General features: G+C 38.1%; 1 protein-coding gene across 6 annotated transcripts in view; it reads left to right on the top strand.

Annotated features, from left to right (window-relative positions):
• The window catches only part of OTUD4 (OTU deubiquitinase 4), a 43611-nt gene extending 25434 nt beyond the window's left edge, over positions 1-18177 (top strand). For 5 of the 6 annotated variants that reach the window (XM_026499421.4, XM_026499420.4, XM_026499422.4 and 2 more), the window contains exons 12-21: positions 583-686; positions 787-970; positions 5222-5384; positions 7248-7371; positions 7672-7727; positions 8222-8299; positions 9541-9679; positions 10424-10684; positions 11684-11724; positions 13128-18177. In XM_026499421.4, coding sequence (XP_026355206.3) covers positions 583-686; positions 787-970; positions 5222-5384; positions 7248-7371; positions 7672-7727; positions 8222-8299; positions 9541-9679; positions 10424-10684; positions 11684-11724; positions 13128-14336 — 2359 coding nt within the window. In that variant the 3' untranslated portion in view covers positions 14337-18177. The remainder of the gene's footprint in view (positions 1-582; positions 687-786; positions 971-5221; positions 5385-7247; positions 7372-7671; positions 7728-8221; positions 8300-9540; positions 9680-10423; positions 10685-11683; positions 11725-13127) is intronic. The other variant, XM_057310097.1, reaches the window with a different exon arrangement.
• The last annotated feature ends 5127 nt before the right edge of the window (positions 18178-23304 follow it).

Genomic DNA, 23304 nt, shown 5'->3' with positions numbered 1-23304 from the left:
ACACCTAAACTTTACTAGGGAAAATTTCAAACATACAGAAATGTAAAGATAGTACAGTGAATCCCACTCTCTGTAAACATCACCCTGTTTCTGCAACTAACAGTGTTTGGGCAATCTTTTCTAATCTGTTCTCCCTAACCACCTTTTTTAAAAACGGGAATGGAATTCAGTATTTGAAAGCAAATCCCAGATGTCACATCATGTTTTATAGACACTTAGATGCTTATATATTTCTCTAACATAGTAAGGACTCCTCCCTCCCCACCTTAACTGTGGTACCGTCAGCACATCTAATGGAATTAAAGTCATTCCTTTCTTATCCAGTCTTTTGCTTAGATTGTGTTTAAGGCCTTTTAGTCTTCCATTTTTTTAGGTTAGAAAATATGCTTTTGATTTGTGTTGTCTCACTTGATTAGAATTACATATGGATTGCTAAATGCTTTGTACTTTAATTTTTAAATGTAAGAACTAAAACTAAATTCTTTTATAAGTTAAAAATACTCATGGTGGAATACTGAAGTAAATATTCTTATTAGGAATACTTTGTTGTTATAAATTTTTTAATTTTAATTTTTTTTGAAGACACTCCCCGAAGAACCTCAAACCACCTCCCTCTGAAAGCTGGAACACCGTATCAGGGAAGAAGATGAGAAAACCTTCCACTTCTGGACAAAATTTCCACTCTGGTTAGGATTATATCAAATTAATCTTTGGGGGAGAGATGATGGTACTTAGGTTTTTTTTTTAATAGGAAAATTGTGTGGTATTTTTGGCTTCTTGTCACAGACATGGATTACAGAGGGCCAAAGAATCCAAACAAGCCAATAAAAGCTCCATCAGCACTACCTCCTCGACTCCAGCATCCGTTGGGAGTAAGACATGGATTCTCTAGTCATTCTGCAGGGTCACAGTCTCAGAAACCCTCCAGTGAGCACAAAAATCTTAATAGGACACCCTCACAGATCATAAGGTAACCTTCGTGAATGCAAGAGAAATAGAAATTGAGTGGCATTTCTTTTATCTGCCACATTATATGCATTTAAATAGTTAAAATTTTTTGTTTATTTCCTTGTCTATAGTATAATATTAAAAGTCTTGTTGATAAAATACCGTGTGAGGATTTTAGTTCTTTATAATTAAATGCATAATTTTCTTTAAATAAATCAAAGTAACTTTTAGGGTAAGGCGTCTTTAGTTTTGAATAATTTTTTTCAAATGATCCGGGAGACCTTATCCTAGCCAAGTCTTATTCTTGTACTTAATAGTTTTTTGGTAGCTTGTGATGTGTTAAATACTGAATTCCAAATTGCATTTCTGTTCCTTGGTGGGGGGGTGTTCCCTTTATATAAGAACGTAACCAGAATGGTCGGTTTCCTTTCTTCTGATAAGTTCGGGTTGTTTGTGGTCATGTGCTTCATACTGAATGGGTCTACAAGTTTTATAAGTTAAAGTTATCATGATATTGGCCATCTGAGTGAATATCCGGAGACAGATGAACTTCAGGATCATAATTTTCCTGTGCAGTGGATTTTATTCTTTTCCCTAATCTTTTTGTGGAGTAGTTCATGGCCCTTTGGAGGAACTTTGTGAGGGTATGTCTTAAGTCGAGGCTGTCCTTGTCCTGCATACTTGGCCGTGTCTCCTGGTTACTTGACCGTTGCCCCCCCATTCCGAGCTTCCTCTCCCCAGTCACCTGAGCAGCTGCAGCATCAGCTCATGTGCTCACCACACTCTGGTCTCAGTTCCTTTATTTCTGGCTTTTGGGCATTCTCCTTTCTTGGGATTGCACTTAGCTTTTTTTTTTTTTTTTTTAAGATTTTTATTTATTTTAGAGAGAGAGCGTGCGAGTTGGGGAAGGGGCAGGGGGAGAAAGAGAGGGAGAGAATCTCAAGCAAACTTCCACTGAGTGGCAGGCCCAACACGGGGCTTAATCTCACAACCCTGAGATCATGACCTGAGCCAAAATCTGGAGTTGGACTCCTAACCGACTGAGCCACCCAGGTGCCCATTAACTTTTTGTCATTAAAGACAGCTTATGTAATGAAGATCTTGAAGACAGAGTTGCAGGTTCCTAGGCTTACATACGCCAAATACTGTGTTAGTTTTCTGGGGCTATTTGTAGCAAGGTACTGCAGACTTCTGGCTTAGAACAGCAGAAATTTATTTTCAGTCTGGAGGCTAGCAGTCTGAAATCAAGTTTTCAATAAGGCCATACTCTTTGTGAACTCTCTAGGGGAGAGTCTGTTTCATACCCCTCTCCTATTTCTAGTGTTGCCTACAGTCCTTGGTGTTCCCTGGCTTGTGGATGCATCACCCTGGTCTCTGCCTCCATCATCACATGGTGTTCTCCCTGTGTGTCTGTCTCTCTTCTAATAAGGATAGCAATCATATTGGGTTTAGGGCCCACCCTACCCTGGTGTGACCTCATCTTAACTTGATTACCTCTGTAAAGACCCTATTTATAAATAAAGTCATATGCACAGGTGCCAGGGCTTAGGACTTGAATATATCTTTTTGGAAAGCACAGTTTCAATCATAAAAACACCAGGACCTCAAGTCCATTACGTTTTTCTTGTTAGTTTAACAAACTATTAAGGATAGGAAATTTACTTTATGTTGTTCAAAGTCCAAAACATTCAAATGTTTATTTATTCTGATAATTCTTCCTTTCCCTATTTTCCCAGTGATCTAGTTTCCTTCTGCAGAGGCATCCAGTGTTCACAGATTCTTGTGTATCCCTGCCAGGGTACTTCACATATGCATAAAAAGTACATAGATATTCACAAACCAACTTTCCAAAAGCTCTAAGGAGAACAAAGGATTCAAAATCAGAAGAGAGATGTTACCTCCTTCCTGAAAGTTGATGATACAAACACAATCCTGAGAATTGGTTTGGGTGAAGAGTGGTCAGAGCTTTGCATTGTTGGCACGCCCAGCAACAGTGTGCAGGGACATTCAGGGATTGTGGTGGGTTATCGCTCCTAACAGACAGAATTGGAGCCAACAATCAGCTGGTTGTGGCTAAAGTCTGTTGTTTGGACATTAGACTCCCCTAACATCCGGTAGCATCTTATTCAAAGCAGGTAAAGTACCTAAGAGGACTAATTTATTTTGAATATCAACTTTGGAAACCTGAATATATGAAGTAAATATATGAAGGTCATAGGCAGAATTAAGATTTTCCTTTAATAAAGTTCTCACTTTCTTACTAGATTAGAAAAGAAACATTTTTTCCCTTGAATACAAAGATGCTCTTTAGTGTTTTAAATATTAAAGAAAATACACATAGACTCTTAAATGGCTGATTTTATACTTTACCACAAACTGAATTTATGGCCAGTGTTTTGTGGTGGTGTATCTAGTCTCCTAGGAATTGGTAGAATAATCAGACAGTTGTGAAATGTCTTTGTCTTCCTAGGATCTTTATGTGTTAGCTATATACTTGCTGTATAAAAACGCTTGATAGCAGAAGGCAGTGGGTAATATATAGACATGAAGCTTCAAAGAATTTTTGACATTGTAACTGATTACATAGGAACCTACTTGGATTTGCAGTTAAGTGCGCCTTCTCTACTGTGGTCAGGTGTATTTTGTTAGCATATTGAAACAGAGTTAGAGACTCCTGATGACTAAATAGTCACAATAAGAGTTTTAAGTCTAATTAAAGTATGGAATTTTATGGCTAATAGTCCAATTGATTTTAAGCCCATTACTTTATCTTAACTTTATATTTAACACACCCGTTTTGAAGTCTTTTAGTTACAGAATAAAAGAACTGTATAATGTTGGGCCTTATGACTGTCACTTTTTCATTTCTCTGTCTTTGGAGATAATAAAATGTAACCAAAACCATGCACGATTGCCATGTGTGCTTTCACTGTGCAAGTGCTGAAAAAGTAATGTCGCTGCTGAATATCTCTTCAGCTAACTGCAAATAGGAAGGATTTGGTTCTTGCTGTGTGATGGGTGAGGGTGAGGTGGACAGTTTGGGTGATGGGACATGGTGGTGAGGTACAGTTAGCTTTCCAGGGATTCCTGGCACTTGCTGAATCCTCTCTGGAGTCTGAGAAAGACTGGTCTAAGATTGTGAGGGTCCAGATTTGCTCCTGTGCCTTTTTTTCCCCCAACTGAGTTTGATAGCTGCCCTGTTGGAATTAGGGTTGTGATTTTAAGTGGGACTATGTGAGGACATGAAATCGGTATTTTTTAATTGGAGGTAAAAAAAAAAAAATCAGATGATATCATTGTGTCCTCATTTATTTATTTTTTTAAAGATTTATTTATTTTGGGTGGGGGAGCAGGGCAGAGGGAGGAGAGAATCTCAAGCAGATTCCCCACTAAGCTTGGAGCTGGCTGCAGGCTTGATCTCATGACCCTGAGTTCATGACCTGAGCCAAAATCAAGAGTTGGACACTTAACCAACTCTGCCACCTAGGTGCCCCCATGGCCCTCACTTTTAAAAGGAGGATTATATGTCTTGGTATTGTGACAATGAATTTTTCCTGTAGGTTTTGGATTTTCATTTTCCACTGTTGTGGAACTGTTAGACATGGTAGAAATATATTTGTATTGCCTATAATAGTTACAAGCCATATAAACACGTTAGGGTTTTGGTATAGGCTGCTAAACTATTCATGAATTTCTTGTCGTCCTTCTCGAATCAAATTATATTGAGATGATGGCAGTCTTACCTGTGCAGTTCGTATCTAGTCTCGTGTATTTTAATTTTTATTCTTTCTAGCTTTCTGTCTCTCGGTGGCCGTCATCAAAAAGCGGAGGATAGTCCTGGTGTCTGCTTTGAATGTTGCCCTAAAGGGTACAGAAAATGAGAGTGCTCTTGAGATCCAAACTAATAACTTTCCTTTTATTTTGAAAGTGAATTTTATGACAGAATTGGACTATGGCATAGTGCTTAAATTTCTGCCCTGATGAAAAGAAAAAAAAATCTCAGTTATTTCTGTACCACTTGAAAGTGAGTTATACTTTTCTTTTTTTTTTTTTCTTTTTTTCCCATGTCATTAGTCGTGACTCTGTCACGTGGCCTAAGCTACAGGAGCTTCCATTTACTAAAACATTTATTAGTCAGGCCGCCAAAAGTTCTATAATGTCACAGTATATAGCTAAATTAGTCAAATATTTGTATTGCAAAAAGAATTATTTTATTTTAGGTACTCAATAAATTTTGTCTTTTTTTTCATGACGAGAATGTTTTATTTGACAGAAAACCTGATCGTGAGAGAGCTGAGGATTTTGATCACACCAGTCGAGAATCTAACTATTTTGGCCTCTCCCCAGAAGAGCGCAGAGAGAAGCAAGCTATAGAAGAATCTCGTTTACTCTATGAGATTCAGAACAGAGATGAACAGGCTTTCCCAGCCCTTTCCGTATGTATGAAAAGAGATTTTAAAAGTTGTTTAGAAGTCTCTTCTTAATATAGTGTTTATATTAAACTATAGTTTCTAATGGTAGACTAGTAATTTTTAAACTGAAAAGTACCTTAAAGATCATGTAATTGCCCCTGATTTTCACATTTTTCGTGAGGAAGATGAGGTTTGAAGATACTGCTTGTTGCCAGAGTTGAGGCAGGTAAATTGTTTAGCTCACTAGGTTAGTATTTTCTCTTGAACCAAAACAAAATACATTTATTTTGCTAGCTAAAGTCATGCAGTACAGGTTCCTGTTCAGTAAACAAGATATGTCTATAAAATCAGGGAACTCTTTTCAGTGTCCTTTACTAAACACGCCAGGACCTAATTAATAGATACAGAAAGAATTGTCATTCAGAGTTTGCTGTCGGAGGTGGTAGTCCATGTAACCCTGTGGCTTTGCCCTCGCTCTGTGTGTCACGCTGGGCTGTGGTAGATACTTCTGATGAAAGAAAGAAATGTTTTCTACCCTTGGGTCTCTTAATTCTATGGGGGAAGTCAGAAGGGAAACCAGTTCTCATGTAAAGTGAGGTAACTAACTCAGTTTGGGGCACTGGGCTCCCTGTGCCTATGGTCTTTCAAATATTGGTAAGTGTACCAAATACTGTGATCAGAATGGTGGTTGGACGCTTTTATTCTTAACAGTGGATTAAACAAACAAAATGGAATGTTACGGCATGCTCCAGATACACCCGTATAAAACATTAAAGCACCATACACTCAATTCTCTGGCCTCTGTGGAATCCTTTAGAGGTGTGAAATGCTCAGTTGAAACCACTGATTCGGATAGTAGTTCAGTCCGGCCACAGAGGTTGGAGCTTTGGAATTATTGGAAGATGTGCCCAAATCCATGTGTGCTTTATGCTAAGTATATTTGTCTGTATGTGATAGATGTTATTTTCCCATAACATAACGTTTAGATAATAAAAAAGTACAAATCATTTACGCTTGTATCCTAGCTTTTTGTCCTTTTGTTGTTGTTGTTTTTGTTATTGTTGCTATGGTAAAATACAAGTAGTGTATGTAAATGGTAAAAATGGTAGCGAATGGTAAAAATACAACTAGTGTAATGTGGGAATAAATTGAAATTTTTTGATTGTTAAAATGGGTCATCACACTTACCATTTTTAGACCTGTCTTGGACTCGGTAGTGACTCAAGTTTGTTTGTCTTCTAGAAAACTCCTGTCACAGAGGGCTGAGTTCTTGTTCTCTGTGCAACATTCACTCACAGAGAGCTAGAGAAGGAAAGGACTTTCAGTGATAGCTTAGCTTAGAAACCTGACTTTGTCCCTTTGTTTCACCAGTTAGAAGGTTGGATCTCACGCAGAGCTTAAGGATTTGCTGATGGTCAGCATTTCAGTGGGAAGAATCCTATGCAGTGTATCTGCTCATTTGCACTTGGGTATTTTTTCCCTCACAAAGGTCTGTGGACCTACAATGGGCTTTTGAAAGTTGTTATGAAGGGCGCTGTTCTTGATGCAAAGAATAGAAGTGTAATAAGTTGCAAGGCAAAGGTTTGGTCAGGGTGGCTTCCTGAAGAAGGGGTATGAAGAAGTCGCACTACTAATATAGGATAAAGGTCTGATTGCCTAGTATTTTTGACTTACTAATAAGCCTATTGCTATAGAGTATATAATTATATAATTAAACAGGAACCCTATGTCCTGTTTTTTGTAGTTTTTGAAGTATAAAGACATTGGATTATGAATTTTGAGATTTTTAATCAGATGTATGAAAAGTAAGATGAATTGTAAGACTTTTGTTCATACATTTGTGGGTAAATCTTTAAAACAAAGTATTGGGTTTTTGTTCCTTTTAAGAGCTCATCAGTCAGTCAGTCAGCTTCTCAGAGTAGCAACTCATGTGTCCAGAGAAAATCATCACATGTAAGTGACAGAAAAGGAAGCAGGCGGAGAATGGATACCGAAGAACGGAAAGATAAAGGTATGTTATTTCATATGAAAGCAGATGCTAGAGCATTGTGTCTAGCTTGAAGTCATAGGTTGGGAAAGAACCCTTTCTAAATCATTAAGTAGTGTAACAGTCACATATCTCACTGTTGCAGAGAAACATTGACTCAGGCCAAAGCATGTTAAATGTTATTCCAAAAGCTGCTCTTTTCATTGACTAAACACAATTCAAATAGTACTTTTGGTTTTGTCTGTCTTCATTATTTTGTTGTTCTATCCTCAGACCTGTCAAGTGGCTGATACGGTCTTTTTTTTAAATCTTGATCTGTTACAGACTCTGTTCATGGACATATGCATTTGGATAAAAAACCTGAGCCAAGCACATTGGAGGTAAATGTTTTAAATAATAATTACATCTTTTTTCCCCCCTTAAACATGATAAAATAGCAGGAAGAAGTAGAAGATGAAGCTGGAGATGATTTCATCATTTCATAACTAAGTGTTATGAAAGTAGAAAAGCAGAGAAAAAAGTGGGAAAAGCGTGCTTGCGGAGAATTCACTCACAAATTATAACCCGTTTCTTCAGGATGACCTATGTGAATCAGTGGAAAGTAGCTTTTACTTTCCATTATTCTATAGTACGTTGGCATTTTTAAAGATTTTTCAAACCACATCCCCAGTAAAAACTGCCTGGTAGTTTGATATGATCCAGATGTGCAGGCCAAGTTACCTGTCGAAGACCAGATGGAATTGAAAACCTACTTAGTCATGAGAGGGTTGAGTCAGGTGCAGGAAGGGTGAACTGTATAAGCAGCCATGATTATTCTAGAATGTGGGTCTTTGAAATATAAAGTGTCATTTTTTGGTTTTTTTTGCTTCCAAAGAATATTAGTGATGATAAATGTGCAAGAGTTTCGTCACCATCAAAGTCAAAGAAATCAGAGTGCCCACCTGCAGAGCAAGTAAGTACCTCGTCGCATTTGACATCAAGCGCTTCATTCTCTGGGTTTCTTATGTCTTTAAATGATTGTCTGAAAACAGAAAATGGGAAGACTTTGGCATCATAATTTGGGTGCATTTGTGATCTGTAATTTTTTGTTGCTTATTTAGTCTACAATGTTTTTTAGTTTTTGTGAATTTTTTTTGTCGTTGCTGTTTTTAAGTAATCCTAAACCCAGCGTGGGGCTCAAACTCAGAACCCTGACATCAAGAGCTGCATGCTCTACTGACTGAGCCAGCCAGGTGCCTCTGTGGAATGTAATTTTTATAACACCATTTTTTGGACATAGAAGCCATACTTCTGAATTGATCTTGAATAAGTTTATATTTGCTAACTTGTGTTATCTTTGCGGTGGGTTGGGTTGGCTTGAAAATTAGATTTTTGAAGGGAAATTACAAATTTCTACTTTATTTCAAAGCATTAAAAAGAGTTGTCTGAATCTTTAACAATTATTTCGTAGAAGAAAGGGAATGTAGTGATTGAAGAGATTAGAAAAATAGATACTTAGAAAGCAGTACCACCAATTTACAAAGGTAATGAAGAAGGAACTTGAGTTCTGTCAGACGTTTTGGTTCTCAGTCTAATACAGGATAAAGTTCTTTGTCTTCCTTGCCTTTCAGTTGACATCCTTCATGTCAGTTGGAGAGCATACAGTTTAGGGTACATCTTTGTGTGAGGAGCAATTCAGAATAACTCACGAGGGGCGCCTGGGTGGCTCAGTCATTAATCGTCTGCCTTTGGCTCAGGGCGTGGTCCCGGCTTTATGGGATCGAGCCCCACATCAGGCTCCTCCGCTGGGAGCCTGCTTCTTCCTCTCCCACTCCCCCTGCTTGTGTTCCTTCTCTCACTGGCTGTCTCTCTGTCTGTCAAATAAATAAATGAAATCTTAAAAAAAAAAAAAAACTCACGTATTTCAAAATGATTTCAGTGATTTTTGCGTTCTTTCTTTAAAAGCATAATGTTCAGATTGCTTTAGAGTTTGTGTGTAACTCTTCCAGTGTCTTCTGTGACTTCTGGTAGGCAATTCCTGGTTAGGATCAAATATGTTTGTGTGGAATTTTTAGCTGTGTTTTCTTCCACTTGTAAGATCAGAAAGACCATTTATACAGAAACTATGTGAAAGGCAGCCGAAGGTACATTTAGTGTTAAAATTAGTGTTAAGCAAAATGAACTCTTGTCTGTTTCCACCCCCCTCTCTTGAAGAAGCCAGCGGAACACGTGTCTTTGTCACATCCAGCTCCCCTTCTAGTCTCTCCAGAGGTACATCTGACTCCTGCGGTGCCTTCTTTACCAGCCACTGTGCCAGCCTGGCCAAGTGAGCCTACAACTTTTGGACCAACAGGTGAGATAAGAATTAAAAAATTCCTTGAACCAACCAACAAAAGCCTTCCAAGTCCGCGACTTCAGGTTCTTTATTATTATTATTTAATGTTTTTACTTTTTTGAGTAACCATTACACCCAGCGTGGGGCTTGAACTCCCACCCCCAAGATCAAGAATCGCACGCTCTACTGACTGAGACTGAGCCCGCCAGGCACCCCAGAGAGTTCAGATTCTTGATAGCTTAAACTTGGAGCAGGGTTAGCTGTGTGGAGCCTCACAGAGCTTTTTGTGATCCTCTGCTTTGCTCTGCTTCCAGTGTGGGAGGGCCATTTAATTTGGTATTCGTGTAAGATATGCCCTCAAAATCTCAGGAGCAAGGTGTTCGAGCTGATTGTCTCCACTGGTTGCTTTTGTCGCTCAGCACTGACACCACAGTTTGCGTGTCCCATCAGCCAGCTCTGTATACTCCCCCTGCCCCAGCCATTGAACCTTTTGCCTGGCTCTGTGTCTTGCTCATGTTTGTAAGAGGTGCCATTAGAAGACATTGACTCAAAGCTTGTTTCCTGGGCTCATTTCCTCCTGTGTGTCTAGGAGGCTTCTTAGTTGATATAAAAGGTACTTCTTTAGATTTCTTGTATACTGTTTTAGCAGCTGTGTCACTTGCCCAGCATTTTTTTTTCCTTTTAGCTTAATGGAACCTTACATTTGTAGGGAGAAATATTTTCACCTTTTTATACTTTGTGATTCCTTTCCCTCTCTTGCAGGTGTCCCTGCTCAAATTCCTGTTTTATCAGTGACACAGACTCTGACGACTGGACCTGATTCTGCTGTGTCCCAAGCTCATTTAACACCCTCTCCAGTTCCTGTGTCAATACAGGCAGTTAACCAGCCCTTGATGCCTTTGCCTCAGACATTGAGCCTTTACCAAGACCCGCTCTATCCTGGGTTTCCTTGTAATGAAAAGGGAGATCGAGCCATTGCACCACCTTATTCACTGTGTCACACTGGGGAGGACCTGCCTAAAGGTGAGATCCTTCTCTAAGTTGCACTTGATTTTATTTATCAAGTACTGATAGGGGTTACTGATAGGGGTTCAGTGGGAAATGGGACTGGAGGTCAGCGGTTAATATTACTCAGGAAGCCGAAGGACTGACTTGGAGAAGGAGAGAAGAGATTTGGCTCTCAGTCATTTACTTTCTTGTTTCAGCTTGTGCTTGATTGGAATATGGTTTTTGTATGTTTAGTAACTGTCTCTCCCCTGTGTCTTTTTTTTTTTTTTTTTTTCAAAAACAGCCTAAAACTGTTTGAATGAAATCTTAATGTCACTAACTAGGTAACTTAAACGTTACTGAGTTTTCTCATTGGATTGGGTTTTGAAATTACTGCTGATATTTCATTCATGAAAGAATGAATATAACAATGTTTTTTAAGAATTTCTTTTAAATTTGCCTTTTTTTTTAAAAAAGGAATTTTAGTTTGTGAAATTTCCTATTTGTAGAAAAATTGAAGAGTCATTCAGTGACTGTATGCTCTTTACCTGGATCTTTGTGGCTTATTTTGTTAGTGGTTCGATGTTTGAGTCTATGGATAACTGGTTAGTGTCAAATGAATACCTACTAGTCTTATGTTATTAATGAGTTAGGTTTATGTTGATTTTGCCCATATCCCCCAACATTTTTATTTCATAATTTTTAAAACCCCATAGAGTTAAAAAAGAAATATGAACACCTGAATTTCCTTCACACAAAATTAATTTTAATCAGATAAAAATCTCAGTTTAAGCCATTTTTGGACTTAGGTGTTAGCATAGACAAAGCATACTGAACCTGGAATTACCCTATAGTAACAGAGCTTGGTTTGGGTTATATTACAGTTTTTATCTATGTTTTATATCAGGCTAGAGAAAACAATTTCAGTAGGCAGAATTGTCTTTAGAGCTATGTATTGTTTGAGGATAGTGGGGCAGGGGGAACCTTTTCGAATGTATAATTTTAGTGAGTGATTATTATGTTATTTATTTTTAGATAAGAACATTCTTCGATTCTTCTTTAATCTTGGCGTAAAGGTATTTATATTTTATCATTTTAAAGTTATTTTTAAGTCAATAGTGTGTTAAATTGTCTCTATTTAAATAATCTTAACTCTTGATCTTGTCAGTGAATAACCTAAGGTTTACTAAATCACATTTAAAAACACGGATTTTCAATAGTGTATAGCTTATTTTAAGTGGTGGTTTGAGGCTACAGTATTTGCTTGCTTTTTCTTTTAACTGGCAGTGTTTTAACCGTGTGAGTATATTCAGGAAATAGTCCTTGTGCCCTGGGCAGCCTAGTGAAAATGCTGTCATTGAGGAATTCAGTGAAAGATCTGGGTTTGAAATTCTGTTCCATCACTTTTTAGCTGTATATCCCTGGGCAAGTCATTTAATGTATCTTAGCCTAGCTTTTTTCGTTTGTGTTATGTGGATAATCTTCCATTCGCCTCATTTGTTGAAAGGATCAAAGGAAAGAACTTGTGAAAGTTCTCCTATGGAACGTGATGTGTTCACTAGCAGAGCGGAGGTATCCTTTGGGAAGTGGTCAGCCTAGAAATAGCTTGTCATAGGGACGCCGGAGGACTCTATGTCCTTGTCAGTGCTACATCTCCTGTTGTGGATTAATTTCTGTGGGTTTTCGACCATTGACATATGAAATGAAGTGCCCTGCTATAGCCTACTGGTCATTTCATAAAAGGAGACTCAGTTAATTTTATCTACAGTATTCATTGTCTAGTTTTATATTTAACTAGTTAAAGTTGGCTTCAGCTAATTGGTTAATTTGCCAATTAACTGGTAAATTTTTATGTTTGGAGTTTAGCTGGCGCTTTGCAGGGGGAAAGATTTGCTTTATTTTCAGTATTTCTCTTCTCGGACTGGAAGTCTAACTTAAATCTGTGACGTTGGAACGCTCTCAGGGCTCCTGGACCTGTAGGGCCCTAACATTGGGGATCATCTACTTCTATAGCAGCGTTTTTCTGGTAGAACAGAAAGGTCCAGACCAATTAACTAATTGGCATGGGCTCACACAGTGAGTTCGTGGTAGAGCCAGAACACGAGTGCAGGTCAAGCTAGAGGGCCAGTGATTGAAGTATTCAAAGCTGGAGGCTCGGGTGCTTGATTTTGGTTGTTTCTGCGATCTGTGCCACCCCAAATTGTTTCCATGCAGTTAATAGCCTAAGGATGGAATTAGTGATTCATGATAATCTGTGGGTGAGTTCATCATATTGTCTCCTGTCACCTCAATACCAGGACCTTGGGTTGGTTTCAGGTTAGGAATAAAGAATAGAATCTTATAGCAGTGACTTAATTTTGTAATTTCTTTTCATGTTACATATCACAGTGATGATACAGTCTTCGCAGGCATGAAAAACTTGAAGCACTCGCTCTTAACCCCCCCCTTTTGTTAATGTAACTGTTTTTGTCTCTTTTAGGCATATAGTTGTCCTATGTGGGCCCCGCATTCTTACCTGTACCCTCTGCACCAGGCCTACCTGGCAGCCTGCAGGATGTACCCAAAGGTCTCTGTCCCCGTGTATCCTCCAAATCCTTGGTTCCCGGAAGCTCCTTCTGCTCAGAACGAAAGTGATTGTACCTGTACCGATGCACACTTTCCTATGCAGACTGAGGCCAGTGTTAATGGTCAGATGCCACAGGCAGAGATTGGACCGCCAACATTTTCTTCACCTCTGGTTATCCCTCCATCTCAGGTGTCTGAAAGTCATGGACAGTTGTCTTACCAAGCTGATCTTGAATCTGAAAACTCTGGGCAGCTTCTTCATGCTGAATATGAAGAGTCACTAAGTGGCAAGAATATGTTCCCGCAACCGTCCTTTGGACCGAATCCATTCTTAGGCCCAGTTCCCATTGCACCTCCTTTCTTTCCTCATGTTTGGTATGGGTACCCTTTTCAGGGATTTATAGAAAATCCAGTAATGCGGCAGAATATTGTTCTGCCCTCTGATGAGAAAGAATTGGATCTGCCCCTGGAAAATCTGGATCTGTCTAAAGATTGTGGTTCAGTTCCCACAGTAGATGAGTTTCAGGAGGCCAGAGGTGAGGGCACACATTCGCTCCCTGAAGCAAGTGTGAGTAAGCATGAAGGCCGGGCGGAGCAGTCGTCCCAGACACCTAAGGCGGATCTGGCATTGGCTTCCATCCCTCCTGTAGCAGAGGAAAAGGCCCATCTTCCCACTCAGATTCTAAACAGAGAGAGAGAAACTGTGTCTATTGAACTTGAGCCTAAAAGGACCATTCCAAGTCTGAAAGAAAAATCAGAAAAAGTGAAAGATCCTAAGACTGCTGCTGATGTGGTCAGTGGGGCCAACTCTGTGGATAGCAGAGTGCAGAGACCAAAGGAAGAGAGTTCAGAAGATGAAAACGAAGTGTCTAATATTCTGAGAAGCGGTCGATCCAAGCAGTTTTATAATCAGACTTACGGAGGCAGGAAGTACAAAAGTGATTGGGGCTCTTCTGGTAGAGGAGGATATCAGCATGCTAGGGGTGAGGAGTCCTGGAAAGGGCAGCCAAGCAGAAGCCGAGATGAAGGTTATCAGTACCATCGAAATGCCCGAGGACGGCCTTATCGCGGGGATAGGAGGAGATCGGGGATGGGAGACGGCCATCGGGGGCAAAACACTTGACGTTGTTGCTGTGGTATGTTAGAGCAGAAGCCTCTTCTTAGGTGGGATGTTTCTGAAGGCTTTAAGAAAATACGTTAAAATAAAAACCCAAATTGGAACTATCTCCTCCCCTCCCCCTCGGCCCTCACCCCATCCTGGACAGAGATTTTGGATATGTGTTCAAGGGGCAGGTGAATTCCTGGCATTGCCATTTTCCTTTGTTCAGAATCTGTGTATCAGGTAACTGCCCCCATAAAAAGGAGAAAATAAGTTTGTTAAAGTATTTTTTATAAACAGCTTAATATAAAACGTAGATTTAGTGTTTGGTTTTTTTCCTTATATAAGTTTAATTTCAAATGTTGGAAATGTGTGCTTTATAGTGTTTATTACTAAAGTGACAAGAAAAATACCATTTGACACACTATAGATTCCAAAACATAACATTGCACCAAATAGAAATGTATATTTTATTATGCAATGCCTTAGTCATAAACTGGGCTCAAATAATTCTTAGCCTAAAACACTGTTGTCTTTTGAAATGCTTCCAACCCAAAGGCCTTTCATCTCAATATCTGTCAAACTTGAATAATGTCTTCTCTTTAATATTACACATAAGGCAGCCTATTAACCTGTGTCTTAGAAATGTTGTATATAGTTCTTTTAATATTCATAGGGTATATTTTTGAATTTTGGTGAGTATTTGTTGAACTTGAGATCGCATACAAGACAGATGTTTAAGAAATAATAGGAAATCTAATGAAATGGCTGTTTCCACCAAGAATTCCTAGCACTGGTGTAAATATCATGGTGCCTACTTGAAAGAAATGTAGATGCTATGCATTTTGAAAATAATCTGCATCTGTTAAAACTGCAGAAGTTTTTTAATGCCACTTTAACACTAATGCACTGACAGATTTAAATATTTTGTGAGAAGAAATGTTAAAACATTTTTAGCTTGACAGGTTTCTATGGAGTTACTGTGTTTTGTTTTTCTCTTTGCACCATTGGTTATGTGTATCACTTTACATTTGCATGTTCAACTTGTCACTCGCCTGGAACTCTTGTACAAAAAAAGGATGATTGTGATTTCTAGTTCTTTTCTAGAGGATGCTGCTAGAAACAGGTTGCTTTGCGTTTTATGGCTTGTTTACCCTCTCGGTAACCTAGCTCTTCTGATCCTGCTTCTTTTCAGTCTTCGCAGTATTCACAGAAATTCCCTTTGCATGTTGCACTCTATTCTCAGTTGGAGATTTAACTCTGAATCAACATAGTATTCATGCATCTGTGTTACTCTGTAAAAATAAGTGTAGCTTATGGTTCTTATTTGTACATACCAATGTGAAAATCTACCCTTTTTTTTATGTTCTCTTTTGATCAGGAAGTTTGAGTGCTATGCAAATAATGTAATTTCTCTTTGCATGCCATGTGTAATATACCTAGCCAAAAATAGATTTTGTTTTTTAAAGGCAAATTACTTTTAAAGGCAAATACAATTCACTTGAATTTGACAAACTGAAGCAGATGAGTTTTCTGGGTTCTCTGATTACCCGCAGGAATGTTTGGATGCCAGTTAGGCTCAGTGGAATCTCCACTGTACTGTAATAATGGTTATTTACCTCCGTGTTGTTTTAATTACCGAATGTCTGTGTAACTGCTGAGTAGTGAGTAGCATTTAGATGTTTTGTAACATAGGATTTTAGAGAGCACTTTGAAAGATAGCATTTTATTATGATGGTGCTAGGTAAAAATTTGTAAAGATGGATGATTGTGTAGAAAAGAAAATTTCTTGGGAGAACTTGTTGGAAGAAGTTTCTTTTTGTCACCTTCTAAGCTAGAACAATTGGGGAAGGTACTGCTGAAGCCATTTCTTTCTTAGTTAACATCAGCAGTTGTTAATGGAATGAGAAGATTATAGGGTCCCTCCACTTTCAGCTAATGCTTTTTTTATGTTCACATTAGCTTACCTGATAAGTTTTATGAAAACACATTTAGAGATAATGACCAGATTTAAAAGTTCAATAGAAGTTTGATCTCAGGAGTCCAAAAGAAATTGCTATTTCCAGTGTCTTTTTGTTTTATTGACTGAGATTTGATCTCCGTTTCTTCTGGAAATGTCTAAAATCCATTGGATAGGAAAGAATACCGTTCATTTCTTCACTGTCACTCTGTCTTACCTCAGTTGAGTAGTGGAATACTCTCTAGTTCCTGCAGGAAAATACCGATTCGCTTCCTGTTTCCCGTCTCTTACCTCCAGGACAGGATGGAAACAGTGCTGAAGAGAACTTTAGCACATTGTACTCTACGCAGTGACCTCTGGAATAAAAGAACTCTGACTTTTGATCATTAGTTTTAAAATTATTAGTCTTTGCATGAAGGTCAGTTTTACTTTTTTTCCTTTAGTTTTGTTTTAAATGTTTTATTAGTGCAGGGGATTTTGCCTTATGCTGAGGTCAAACTAGGGCCAAGCAAGCTTTTGTTCTCCTTCATTTTAACTGAGTCATAAGGTATGTTGACATGAGATACAATGTTTCTATATAAGAGAAAAACAGAAGCTTAGAAGTGAGAATCATTTGTATTTTGAGTTAGAAATTATGGAACTTCACTGTATTATGGTGATACACATTTTGAAGAACAGATGTTTAGAACGACCAAAGCTCACCTGTTCTTTTTTGTTAGTTGCTTTTGCTGAACTTGATTCCTGTCCCTTGGCTTTTAGTATCGTATGTATTTCTCAAGTCCGGTTTCCTCCAGTTACGTCCTCAGCCCTTGTTCCATGTACTCGTTGGCAGTAGGATGCTAGCATCTGTGTAGTCGTCGTCGTCTTGTTTCCTGGTAACCCGTATGTTCATTTTCAGGCTGACCTAAGCTCAGACCCTGTCTTGACCTGGCAGGAGTAGGTCTTCCCAAACCACAATGTTGATAACAGCTTATTTGATGCAAGCTATGTATATTCTTGCAGTGTGTTTCCTTTGTGACTCAAGGTTGAATTAAAATGCCTGTGAACTGCAAACTTGCTTATGATTGACTTGGTGCAATAAAGTTCCTTTCTAACCATTTCTGGTTTAGAAAACATTCAGCCATCCTAGAAACTAGCAATATTTATTTATGCCTCATTTATTTTACCTTTGGTTTTAGATGAGGTAACCTTAGTCTTTCACTTATGGGTACTAAGCAAGGTCCATTTTTGTGTAGCTGAAGAGAATGCTTATTTGGCTACACGATTTCTGTTTACTGTAATTTGCTTCCTATTTAATGTCTAAATGCTATTGTGTTTTTGTTTAAAATCTTAGTAATGGCTCAGTTCCAGTATGTCAATTTCAAAGAACTAAGGTTTTGCTACTAGTATCAGCCATTTACTTTCCCACTAATTGGGATTTCCCACTAGCTGGGAATTTCTTTCCCCCCTGAAATAGAAGTTTTAGAAAATCTTAGAAGAGGGGTGGGTGCATGTCTTACTGCTGGGAAACAGCAACTTTGGGGTTGAATTTACTTGAATGGATTAAAAATTGCATTGTTACAGAGCTAGAAGAAAATTTATGTATGAAAAATGATAATAGCCTTACACTGAGTACAAATAATACTTAAAAGCATGTGAAGATGTGATCATTTGTGATGTTACTTGTAAAAAAAGTATATACATATCTTTTGAAGTGTTGAAAGGAAAATAGTACTTTATATTCTTTATCATATCACTTTTTGTAAGTGTTGAATATATTCCTGTTTATTTTTCTATGTTCTGTTTTGTAGCCTTAAGAAGTGTTTCAAACATATCTGAATGTATAAAATAAGAGTAAATGCCCTACATGGTGTGATGCTGCATTATATCTAAAACTGTGTGCATATATTAAATTTTGTCTCTTGATTCTGCTTGTGATTCTTTGGTTTCAGGGTTAACCAAGTAATATAGCATATAAATCTTAAGAGGAGTTTTAGTAAGCATCTGAAAATAAGAGATGATTTCCATGGTTTTTATCCAGTCAGAAGATAATTCTAGTATGTGCAACTAAAAACCATGTGGGATTTATAATCTCTGGGGTAGATACTGTTATTTTCCCTACTTCATATATATAAAACTGAGATAGGCCAAGTAGTTTGAGTAAGGTCATGCACCTAATAAGTGATAGAATTTGGAGTTTGATCTAGCTCTGAGTGGTTTTAGAACTAGTGCTCTCCCATTTTTCCCAGCGTTCATTAAATGAAATGGGATGTGTAGACTAAGAATAATTTACAGATGAAATGACTTTTTAAAAAGTTCATATTCAATACAGGCATACCTTGTCTTACTGTGCTTTGCTTTATTGTGCTTCGCAGATACTGTTTTTACAAATAGAAGGTTTGTGACAACCCTGCATTGAGCAAGTCTGTTGGTCCCATTTTTTCAACATTTGCTCACCCTGTTAACATTTTGGTAATTTGTGCAATATTTCAATCTTTTCCATTGCATTTGTCGTGGTGAACTGTGACCATCTGATGCTCAGATGGTGGTGAGCATCTTTTAGCAATAAAATATTTTTAAGCTAAGGTTGTGTACATTGTCTTTAGACATAATGCTATTGCACTTTATAGTCTAAACATTTATATGCACTGGGAAACCAAAAAATTCTTTGATTCCCTTAGACCCACAGTATTGCTGAGGAGGTATACCTCTATTACTGTCTAATGAAGAAAGATAAATCATTCAGAAGTTTTACTTGAAAACTGAGGTAGTAGGTACACTTAAACGCTTCAAAACCCCACGTTTCTTAATGCTCGTTTAATCTACTTATTATATGGACTTTGTCTTAAGAATGGCTTTCCCAGGAAGGAGAGCCTGAAAGAAAGCCTTCCTTTTCAGTACAAGTGTTTGGTGGAGAGGTGAGCTGGGAACAGGGGCAGCAAGCTGGGTAGGTAAGTTGGTTAGACATGGAACCCGGTTGTTTGGGGGATTGCCCAAGCAGGTGAATGAGGTATCACAGAACCTTGGAGGGAGAGGGAGAAACGGGAAGCATTTCGCTGTTAGCTGTGTGAGTCAATAGGGAAGCTGGAGTATGGGGAAACAACGGTGTCTCTTGGTGTTGGGTGGAGCTTTCAGAATTGGTCACTTGAAGTGGATGGGATAAAATAAGGTGAAACCAAGTGACCAGGAGTGTTCTATACAGTTTCTCTTCAAGTTTTCTATAGTTACAAGGGCTTGCTTTCCTCTCTATTTGTTGTGTTTATCTAGGAAATAGTATGAGAATGTAGACTACAAAAGAAGGAACTTAAACAGCTAACTTTCGTAAACCCTAAATTTACCAAGCCCTTCTAAGAGTGAATAATGAACTCATCAGAATAGTGAAGTTACATTATAAACATCATGTTAGAATTTTTAAGATTGATCTGAGTTCATTAGAAATTGGAGCTTCAAAGTCCATCCTTTTTACATACGTACTATCCCTGTGATTATGTTTTACATTTAGAAAAATCTAGATCAAAAATGTAAATACAGATGAACAATGTGATTCTCATGGCCTTCTAGCCCTTTTAATATTTTAACTGTCAGCGAAAGTTGTGTGTAGTAAGCTAATTTTTTTCTTTTAAGCGAAAACTGGCTTTGAACTAACCAGTAGAAAACAAAATAATGCTTTGTGCCTACCTAGGGATGTACATATTACTATGTAACTTGTTGAATATTTCTTGTGAGTTCTTTTCTAAATTAGAAGTCAGTAAAAGCATTTAAGTCCTTCATAATTTTGTAAGGTGTATGTAATTGTATGAGATATTCACAGGTTAGGGCCAAAAACGGAGACCAGAAACCAGAGGTACAGACTTGAAGTGGTACTAAGACTGCAGCCCATGAGAAGGAATGGATGGACATGGTTGACAATCTGATTAGCTGAGAACTGTGTAGGTCTGGGAGCGACTGGAGCACATGCAAGGTTGGGAGCTGGAATGAACACGTTTGCATTAAAGCCAGGAGCATCCCAGTAAAAAGGGCAATCAGAAAAGTAAAAATTCCCTATACCTAAATATCCCAAACACCGAGCACATTACCATATTTGTTTACAAGCTATGATAAGTGGTTCCCAGCTGTTGGTAATACACTTGGGTCACGTGGCAGAAACAAATGTAGAGCTTCTGGAGAGAGACCTGTTTGACTTATGGTAGCCTAAATGTATTTCCCTCATATAAGAAATCTGGAGGGAGGTGGCAGCTGCAATTGAGCAGTTCTAATTTGAAGACTAGCAACCTTATGGCTTTCTTGGCATTTCCCTGTGTCACCTTATGGACACAAAAAATCCTTAAGAGGCAGTACCAGGTATGCATCTCCTTTTATTAGGAAATCAAGAGGGCTTCCAGAAACACTCCAAGAGACTTGTACTTTGAACTTACTAGCTAGAACTGGGTCAATATGGCTAGGAGAATATGGAGGGAGGACTGTCACGATTGGCTTAGCGCATTCATGATCTGCCATCTGGGGCTGGGCACATGCTACCCGTCAAACTGGAAGGAGGGAGGTGCTGGTGAGTACAAGGTTGGGTGGGAAGGAAAACGGGGAGTGTTTGGGACACCAAACCTCAGAATTTTCAGAGATACAACCTCACATCAATTCACAGACCAAATTACAAAGAAAAAATATGGGTTAGGGGGTGGTTCAAAATACTAAGACAACAGGGGCACTTGAGTGGCTCAGTTGGTTAAGCATCTGTCTTCAGTCCAGGTCACGATCCCAGAGTCCTGGGGTGGAGCCCTACATAGGGCTCTCCGTCTGCCTGCCGCTCCCCTGCTTGTGCTGTCAGATCTTTAAAAAAAAAAAAAACACTAAGACAACAGAATAAAAATCAAAAGCTTCTGAGTAACTGCTACCTTGGTAATTCTAGCTGCTTCTCTAAGTGGCTTTTGCTTTCTCTCTTCGATTCCTACAATGAACACGTAAAAATCTCGAATTTCTATCTTGAAGGCACTGAAAATCCACACGTGCCTATATCCATCCTTTTCCCTCACTCATCTCCATGCCCATGCTGATTTCTGCCTCGGACCTGACGTTTATTTTGCCCTACACTGCAGATTTATCACGTGTTACAGGTGCAACTTTTTCTGGGAGCTACAGCCTTCACTTAGCCCTTTCTGACTCTCCAACCCAGAAGAACAGTTTCTCTTCTAAACCACTGAGTGTGCATAATATGCCAGACACTGGGTTGAGAGCTTGACGTCAATGTATCTCAATGTTAATGGATACCAATGAAATTACAGAACCGAGTAGTTTACCCAGTCTTCCTACTTTCTCTCTGGCATAATAGGTTCATTCCTCCAACATAGAAGGCAAACTACAAGCCAGATGCCAAAATACACAAGCAAGAGATACAGGACTGGGCTTGAAGATGCCATGGTCTAAAATTATGTTAATATTGCTGTACACTGGTTGAACATAATACAGATTCTCTTTATTAAAGATTTAAAAACTTAAATGATCTCTAAACAGTTGATACATGCAGCATACAAAATTCAAAAGGTAATGGCTATTACGTGTATTTATTTCATTTTCTTACCTGTTCTTTAACCAAGTTGTTATTCCCCAAAGACAGTAAGTATCCTTCTGGTATTTTAGTATTTTGTATATTTTCATATAAATGGTGTATTGTGTTGCACTATTTAGAGAGATGTTCCAGTTAGGGCATATTGAGCATTCTTTCTAAATGTAATAGCTAACATCTGCACTGTTGGTGTATTTGAGTTGGTATTACTGATTTTTATAGAAAAACATTTTTCTTACGTTAGCAACTGTAAAACCTTTCTTATTGCTATATAAAAATTTAAATCTGTATTTTAAAAATTCATTTACATGAACAATATAACTAATACATATTCTGTCATTAGCAGTAAGTAGAAAGAGCTGTGCTCTCATCACAAGTGTTTTCTTTAGGACAGAATACGGAATCAGTAAGTAAAAACAGCTTTTGTCTTATTTTATTCAATATACTTGAAATCATCATTCACAAATCTAACCTATCCTTAAAAATAGGCACTACTTATTTTAGTATAATCCCATTTATGTACAAAACAAACCCTTTACATATTCACACTTAGGTAAGTGCACAGAAAAAAAAACCATAAAAGGATATATATTATTAAATGCAAACACTGGTAACCTTTGGGAGGGTAATGTGAGGAGAGATTGTAACATTTTATTACATATATTTCAGTAGGTTTGAATTTTTCACAACAAATATATTTATGGATTACTCCTAAATTAATTTTTTAAAAGTCCTAACGGGGACCAGTTAAACCATATTTTCTATTCACTGTCTGCATATTAACACTTCTATTGTTTCAAGGAGCTCTAACAGTCTTTAGTAATTTCCAATTCTATTTTGCTTGCCCTATTAATTTATTTAGTAAACTCTTTTCCTCACTTGTAGTATAAGTTAGTTCCAGTTCAGTGCATTAGAAGTATAATTGAAAGTGGTGTCACACTACATCCCACTGCTCAGACTCAGGAACTTAAAAGATGTGGGTAAATTTCTAGAGCTCTTGCTACATAGTATCCAAAATTGCACCCGCCCCGCCCCGAAGTCAAATAAGTTTGATCATGTCCTCTACATCCGAACACGGAGGTGAATATACTTGGTACCAAGAGGTACTTTACATTGCTATCTGGGGGATTTGTTTGCATTAATGTTGCCTTTAGGAAAGTGGCTCACTGTCCTTGGCTGCCCATTAGAAATCTGTGGAAGTTTAAAATTACATAGATGCTTAGACATCAACTCTATAAAGATTTTGAGCCTATAGTTTTAAAGGAAGCACATATTCTTTAAAATGCTTTTCCTAAATTTTGATCAGTGATTATATAGTTGTGTAAAGAATGACATTACTTTGTGAATTACAGAATATAGAATCTTACGGAATACTAAAACTGAATAAATTCATAAAGTTAGGGTTTCTTCTGGTGAATGGGGGGAAGGGTAATGAAATGATTTCTGATACTCAAAGATATTCAAAAGCACCAAAAACATTGTAAACAATGCTTAAG

Source organism: Ursus arctos, unplaced genomic scaffold (genome assembly GCF_023065955.2).
Source record: "Ursus arctos isolate Adak ecotype North America unplaced genomic scaffold, UrsArc2.0 scaffold_11, whole genome shotgun sequence".
NCBI lineage: Eukaryota > Metazoa > Chordata > Mammalia > Carnivora > Ursidae > Ursus > Ursus arctos.
Note: the sequence above shows the minus strand (reverse complement) of the source record. Positions and strands in the feature narration are given on the sequence as shown.